At 35.2% G+C, this 7,815-nt stretch overlaps 1 protein-coding gene across 1 annotated transcript; it reads right to left on the bottom strand.

The window, feature by feature from the left end:
* Positions 1-4,231: 4,231 nt before the first annotated feature.
* Positions 4,232-5,746, bottom strand: LOC145261579 (uncharacterized). The gene has a single exon (XM_080119780.1). It carries the CDS (start codon positions 5,744-5,746, stop codon positions 4,232-4,234), a length of 1,515 nt encoding a protein of 504 aa, XP_079975906.1.
* Positions 5,747-7,815: the final 2,069 nt, after the last annotated feature.

Here is a 7,815-nt window from a genome sequence, read left to right as displayed (position 1 = left end):
TATATAGTCTGAAAGTGATTATTTTAGTAAGAGGGGGTTAATTATGTGGTTTACATGATAAAAAATGATCGTAAAATTCATAACATATCCAAGAATTATGAAAAGTGAGTAAATTTGAGTTATTTGTTTGGTGGGTTCTTAATGAAATAGAAAGCCATGATGATGTATTAAAGTTATTATTTTAGTAAGACCTGGGCTATAGTTAGTGTTAAATCAAGAAAAATGATTATCGAAATTAGTAAAATATCCAAGAATTATGAGAAATGATGACATGTGAGTAATTTTATTAGTGTGTTAGTAATGAAATAGACAGCCCAGACAATCCCTCAAATGTATTATTTTAGTAAGAGGTGGGCGATAATGTTGGGTAACTCATGAAACATGATTTATAATGAAATGAACAGCCTAGATATAGTCTTAAAGTTAGTATTTTAGTAAGAGTCGGTTGAATATGTGGGTAATATCATTAAAAATGATTGTTGAAATTAGTAACATCCAAGAAAAGTGAAAAATGATGAAATGTGTGTTTTGTGATTGGTGTGTTTGTAATGTCTCAAATGTCTCAAATGTTTAGTAAGAGGAAGGAGATTATGTGGGTTAACTCATGTAACATAATTGTCGAAATTAGTAACATATTCAAGAATTATGAAAAATGATTAAATGTGAGTTATTTGATTGGTGTGTTTGTAATGTAATTACCACCCCAGACACTAACTCAAAGTTATGATTTTAGCAAGAAGAAGGAGATTGTGTCGGTTAAATCACTATAAACGATTGTCGAAATTAGGAACATATCCAAGAATTATGAAAAATTATGAAATGTTAGTTATTTGATTTGTGTGTTTGTAATGAAATAGACACCCCAGACATTGTTGCATAATTGGTAAGAGAGGGGCGATTATGTGTGTTAAATCATGAAAAATGATTTTCTGAAATTAGTAACATATCCAGAATTATGAAAAATGATAAAATGTGAGTTATTTGATCGGCGTGTTCATAATGAAATAACCAGCAAGACAATGTCTCAAAGTTATTGTTTAGCAAGAGGAGACGGGATTATGTGGGTTAAATAATGAAAAACGATTGTCAAAATTAGTAACATATCTAAGAATTATGAAAAATAATAAAATGTGAGTTATTTGATTGGGGGGTTTTCAGGAAATAACCAGAGACAATGTCTCAAAGTTATTATTTTAGCTAGAGTAGAGGGGATTATGTGGGTTAAATCATGAAAAACGATTGTCGAAATTAGTATCGTATCCAAGAATTATGAAAAGTTATTAAATGTAAGTTATTTGATTTGTGTGTTTATAATGAAATAAACAGCCCAGATATTGTCTGAAAGTTAGTATTTTAGTAAGAGGGGGTCGATTATGCGGATTAAATCACAAACAATGTCGAAATTAGTAACATATCCAAGAATTATGAAAAATGATTAAATGTGAGTTATTTGTTGGTGTGTTAGTAATGAAATAGACAGGCTAGAAGATGTATCAAAGTTGTTATTTTTGTAAGAGGAATGGGATCGTGTCGGTTTATGAGGAGGGCGATTATTTGGGTTACTTTATTAAAAATAATTCTCAAAATTAGTAACATATCCAAGAATTATGAAAAATGGTAAAATGTGAGTAACTTGATAGGTGTGTTTGTAATGAAAAAAAAAACAGTTATACAATGTCTGAAAGTTATTATTTTAGTAATAGGAGGTGGCGATAATGTGGATTCACTCTTGAAAACTTATTGTCTAAATTAGTAACATATCCAAGAATTATTAAAAATGAAGTTTTAGTTATTTGATTGGTGTGTTTATAAACAGCCCAGTCAATGTAGCAAATTTATGATTTTAATAAGAATTGGGCGATTATATGTGCGCACTCATTATATTTGATTGTCGAAACTCATAACATATCCAAGAATTATGAAAAATGATGAAATGTGAGGTACTTTATTTGTTTGTAATGAAATAAACAGCTGAGAAATGTCTCAAAAGGTATTATGTTAGTAAGAGGAGAGGGATTATGTGATTGAACTCAGTAAAAATGATGCTTGAAATTAGCAACATATCCAAAACTTATGAAAAATGATGAAATGTGAGTTATTTGATTGGTATATTCATAATAAAGTAGACATACCAGACACTTTATGAAAGTTATTGTTTTAGCAAGAGGTTGCGATTATTTGGGTTACTTCATTAAAAATAATCGTCGAAATTAGTAACATATCCAAGAATTATGAAAAATGATATGATGTGAGTTACTTTGTTGGTGGGTTTGTAATGAAATAACTAGCCATACAATGTCTAATGTATGATAGAAGGGGGCGATAATGTGGATTTACTCATAAAAAAATGATAGCAGAAATTAGTAACATACCATAGCCTATGTATCAATGTTTTTATTTTAGTAAGAGTGGAGGCGATAATGTAAGTTAAATCATGTGACATGGTTGTTGAAATTAGTAACATATCAAAAAATTATGAAAAATGATTAAATGTGAGTTATTTTGATGATGTGTTTGTAATGAAAAACCAGCCAAGACAATGTATTTACGTTATTATTTTAGACAGGTGAGCGATAATGTGGGTTAAATTGTTGAAATGTGTAACAATCCAAGAATTATGGGATTCAATGAGATACGTTAACATGTATACTTACAGATTACTAGGAGTTACCCTGGATTCAATGAGATACATGCAAATGTATACAAGCAGAATACATGGTCACCTGGGATGTAATGAGATAGATGCAAATATATACTAGCAGAATACTTGGCGTTGCCTTGGATTGAATTAGATTGATTGAAATATATACGAACAGAATACCTTGCGTCGCCCAGGATTTCATGAGATTGATTGAGATATATACTAGAAAAACACCCAGCATTGCCCGGGATTGAATGAAATAGGTGAGAATATATATTAGCAAAATACCTGGCATCGCTTGGGATTTGATGAGATAAATGTGTTGCATATTACCTATCCTTGCATATACATGCTGTAAATTACCTACCCTAGGAAAGATACAATTATTTCATATGTGTAATACCCGTCTCATGTAGGTAAAATGTTCTTTTGCTCGAAATAGCAAATGATAGATAAACATACAAAATTCCTCTCTCATAAGAATAATAAATATATTACAAAATCAAATTCAATGTTTTCATTGTTTATACGGTCCAGAGCAATGCCGGGTAGCCCCGCTAGTCTATGTATATAAAAGCGAAAATGTATGTATGTATGTATGTGTGTATGTATGTATGTTTGTGTGTCTGCTAAAAACTTTTGACCGACGGAACAAAAATTCACAAACTTGGTATCATATTTAAGCCCCACCCTCTGGACGAAAAATATCAAAAAATTAGCCCAAAAAAACCATCAGAAGTTCGTCAACTGATCGATTTTCTGCAGGGGGGGGGCCAAAAAGTGACATTTGAATGTATGGCGATTGCCGGGAGCTGGTGTCTTGTTGAAGTAGGAAGTGGGAAATACAGAAATAAAGATTGCTGAACTCACACAAGAATTGGAGAAAATTATGTATATTAAATTGAAAATATTACAAAGAAAAGGTTCTTGCAAAACTAATTGTGTTTGCGGCTTTAGAAGTCCAATAAAAAGTTCTTTATCGTCCAAAAGTCTTGGACGGCTCCCTGAAAAAGTTCAATCAAAATTCGGCGGCAAATTTAGGAGAGATTTTCCATAGTTGTCTATAGGCCGATGATTGATTCAAAAAGAGGGCGAATCTGTTTTTCCAGAATTCTGCTAATATTAAATGTTTGTTGATTGGCCAAGGAGCTTCATCTTAGCCAATCAAAATAGGGCTTTCAGAAAGGAGCAGTGGTCGATATAATTAGTTTGAACAAAGGGAGGTAACTACTTTTTTTTTATACTCTCCCAACAACAACAAATAATGCGACGATTGAAATCGTTGCATGCTATATAAAGGCAATCAGTTACAATATTTGTGATTGCTACGTAAAGTGTTTAAATTAAATTGTACAGAATATTCTGTTTAATAGAAATATTTAACAGGTAGAATATACCTTAATGTGTTAGGCATTATTATGGCCCATTTACAATGCAAATTTTCTTTTTTTTTTTAATAATAAATGTAATGTATAAATTAAATTGTACAGAATATTCTGTTTAATAGAAATATTTAACAGGTAGAATATACCTTAATGTGTTGGGCATTATTATGGCCCATTTACAATGCAAATTTTCTTTTTTTTTTTTTTAATAATAAATGTATTCAGGATTAGATGTGGATTTTTTTATCCTTTTAGGCCTGTAATTGGCCATTTCTTCTGAAGGTTCCGATGGGTCCTTACATTCTTCTATAGGGTGGGATGCAAATTCATCAGATTCCTCATCTGCTGGGGTGTCAGGAAAGTGGTTATGAGTGAGTGATAACTCCAACGGATATAAATGTTTGAGGCTATGTGTTTCCACTGCACCATCACCTCTTTTTATTCGAGCAGAACAAACCTTGCCATCGTTGCCACTAAATAGCTCAATAACTCTGCCCAGCTTCCAGAAGGGCCTGGACTTGGCCGGATTCTTGACGAGTATTACGTCGTTGATATTTATTTTATTGTGAAATTCGATTTCGTGTAAATCCTTGCAACTCTCCCTCAGACTTAGCAAATATTCATCGTGCCACATCTCTTTGAATTTAGATATTAATTCCTCTCTGCTTTCCAAGGTACTCACAAGGAGAGACCTAGTTATTGGTTCTGTCTCAACCAAACTGGGTGTGTCAGATTGGAAGGAGAGCTCACAGTTTATATTTGGATGAGTGAAGCAGTTGGGTGTTAAGGGAAGCAGATCAATATTGGTAGAGCATCTGTAGGTCAGAGGTCGAGAGTTCACGGCTCTTTTGATGTCTGATAGAAGGGTTAGAAGGTTAAAATAACTGATTTTAGATCGGCCAAGTGTTTTGAATAGGCATGACTTTATCACTCTGATCATTCTTTCCCAAGTACTTCCAACCCAAGGGGAGTATAAGGGTATTTTTATGTGTTTAATGCCAGCGCTTGAATATGAGTTACAGAACTCATTACTGTTTATGTGATGTTTAATTACATCACCACCTAAGGCTGCATTAAAGGAACGTGCATTGTCACTGTATATGTGACTGGGAACTCCATAGGTATTTGAAAACCAAATCAAGGCTTGAATGAAGGCTTGTGTGCTCATATCAGGTACAAGTTCAATGTGAACAGCCCTCACGTTCATACATGTGAAAATTAATAAATACATTTTATGAGACTTTCCATCTCTTTGTACCCAGATGTGACCTGTGTAGTCTATGCCTGTGTGTTGGAAAGGATTGATTAATCTAACACGGTGTTTTGGCAAATTTGTCAATTTGGAGTATTTGAAGGCTAGGCTGTTGAATTTCCTACAGGTATTGCAGTTAGAAATCACAGTCTTCACAGACTGTCTTGCCTGTGGGACCCAGTATCCGGATAACCGCAATTTGGTCACTGTCGTACCAATACCCAAATGCCTGCATCGATTATGGCTATCCATAATCAGTAATTTTGTAAGAGAGTGATGTTTTGCAAGCAATATTGGATAGATTAAATTGTAGTCATATCTTGTCGAATTGGCAATTCTACCATCCACTCTCAAAATCCCATCAGAATCGATGAAAACGTTAAGATTCTTCACCAGCACTGGGATTTCCCTGTCAAGAGGATTCTTCAAATAAGCAATTTCCTTTTCAAACGATTGCAATTGCATCATCTTTATCAGGTAATTCGTGGCTGTCTATTTTGGATCTGAATGTTTCTTCACTTTTCTGCATCGATGCACAAACTTGAATACGAAAGCAGTTGATCGACACAACTTGTTGAAGTCCGAGAACCTGTCAAATGGAATCAGTGGTTCCCTAACAGCTTCACTCAATGTATTATGGAAAACACTTTCCACATGACACTTATTTTCCGGGCTCAGACAGCTCAAAGTACTCGTAGGCCACTTCTCAGGGCAATGGGCATATTTGGATATTTTAGTATGATAATTGACAATTGTTTTGGAAGTTCCACATCTCACAGGACTGACTTGATGAGGATACAAAAAGTGTTGTACATTACCAAATGGGGCAATCCCTTGAGGCAAATCCCAGGCCTGTCCATTCATACATTTAATGATTCTGGAACCCTCCATGAACTGAAATATGTCAACTCCCAGGATACCCTGAATTGTTATGGAATCACCCTGTTTTTCATTTGAAAATGCCAATCTGTGTTTCAACTCATTCAGGTTGGACTTCACTTGGCCAAAGCTGGCGAACTCAAACTGCATACTGAATCCATCATCGATTAAAACAGGAATAGGGAGTTGTTTCCCCTTTCCCACGGTAACGTTCAAGACAACCTGTTCAAATCGCTTCATAGTCACACCCGCATAGGTCTTCATTTGATAATCGGTTGGATCAGAATTTCCATCAGGATACCTCAGCTCCTTTAATATTTTCTTAGAAAAATATGAACGCTGACTCCCTGTGTCCAATAGGCAGTTAATAGTAGCTTTCTCAGATCCATAATTTAAAGAAATAGCTACATCAGGCAATATGATTTCGTTTTCATAAACGTGAGAGAATAGAGAAACCACTCTCTTAGTGTTGCACAGGGGTGCAATATGCGCCTTTGAAAGGCATAAGCTGCACGTGAGGGGTGATTTGCTCTGGAGTCCAGGACAATTCTCACTTTTATGTTTTAAGCTGGAACATCCTGTACACAGTTTCAGCTGCTTGCACCTCTCAACTCTGGCTTCATAACATGCAAACTTGGTGCATTTTAGCATAGTGTGGCCACGTGATGTGCAAAGTTTGCAATATGCTCCAGAAGAGCTTGTAGTGAAATTCTGTAGAGCAGCATCACCATTCTTTTTTTCATAGGTCTTGACCTGCCCTTTATCATTCTTCGAGGGGTTTTCCGTAACCCGAAAAAGTTTTTTATTTCGAGACAGAGCACGAACTGCCTCATTGTAATTTTCAAAAATTTGTGTTAGAGACGGGTAACTCGTGCCCACTCTGTGGTTAATTTCCCTTCTCAAGGCAACTGGCAACTTTTCGTATATAATATGGCTGACCAGCAAAAATCCGGGGGAGTTCTCCTCAAAAAAATCTATCAGATATGAAGTCCTCAATTCGGATAAATCCGCTCTCACCTCAGCAAGGTATCGCTTCACAGCCACAAATTCAGGGTCATATTGAGGAGAAGTAGAAATGATCTGCTTGAAGATCTCACTTATTATAAAGGGGACATCCAGGAATTCCTTGGTCAGCAAATCCACCGCTACATCGTAATTACCATCCTCCAAGGTCAGATGGGAAACCAATTGCAAGGCATAGTCACTCAAATACCCTTTCAATAAGGCTAATTTTGCCCTGCCGGAATCAATAGACTCAGTACAGTTTTTGAATTGAGCAATAAAATTTTTATATTCAAATTTGGAAGGATTGATTCCACTAAAGGTAGCACACTGCAACTTGGGGACAGAAAACAAAGGTACAGAGGTAGGTTCATTTTTCCGTGATGTGGTGGGGTTTTCAATAGAGTTTTCAATGTCGGCAAGGCGATCATTAATATTAGCTCGAAAGCCAATTTCCCTCCTTTGCTCCTCAACAAATCCACACTCCCTTAAATCAAGTTCTGCTTTTATACACAGCCCTTTAATTTTATCATTTAAGGAGCGGACCTCAATCTGCAACTCCTTAATTATAGCTTCTTCCTCCTGGAAGGTTTTTTTTCTCAAACCTTCGCGTTCTTCCAACATGTCCGTGTTAAGGGAAATATCTTCCTTTAACA

Source organism: Euprymna scolopes, chromosome 3 (genome assembly GCF_053919585.1).
Source record: "Euprymna scolopes isolate OS-2025 chromosome 3, ASM5391958v1, whole genome shotgun sequence".
Classification (NCBI taxonomy): domain Eukaryota; kingdom Metazoa; phylum Mollusca; class Cephalopoda; order Sepiida; family Sepiolidae; genus Euprymna; species Euprymna scolopes.
Note: the sequence above shows the minus strand (reverse complement) of the source record. Positions and strands in the feature narration are given on the sequence as shown.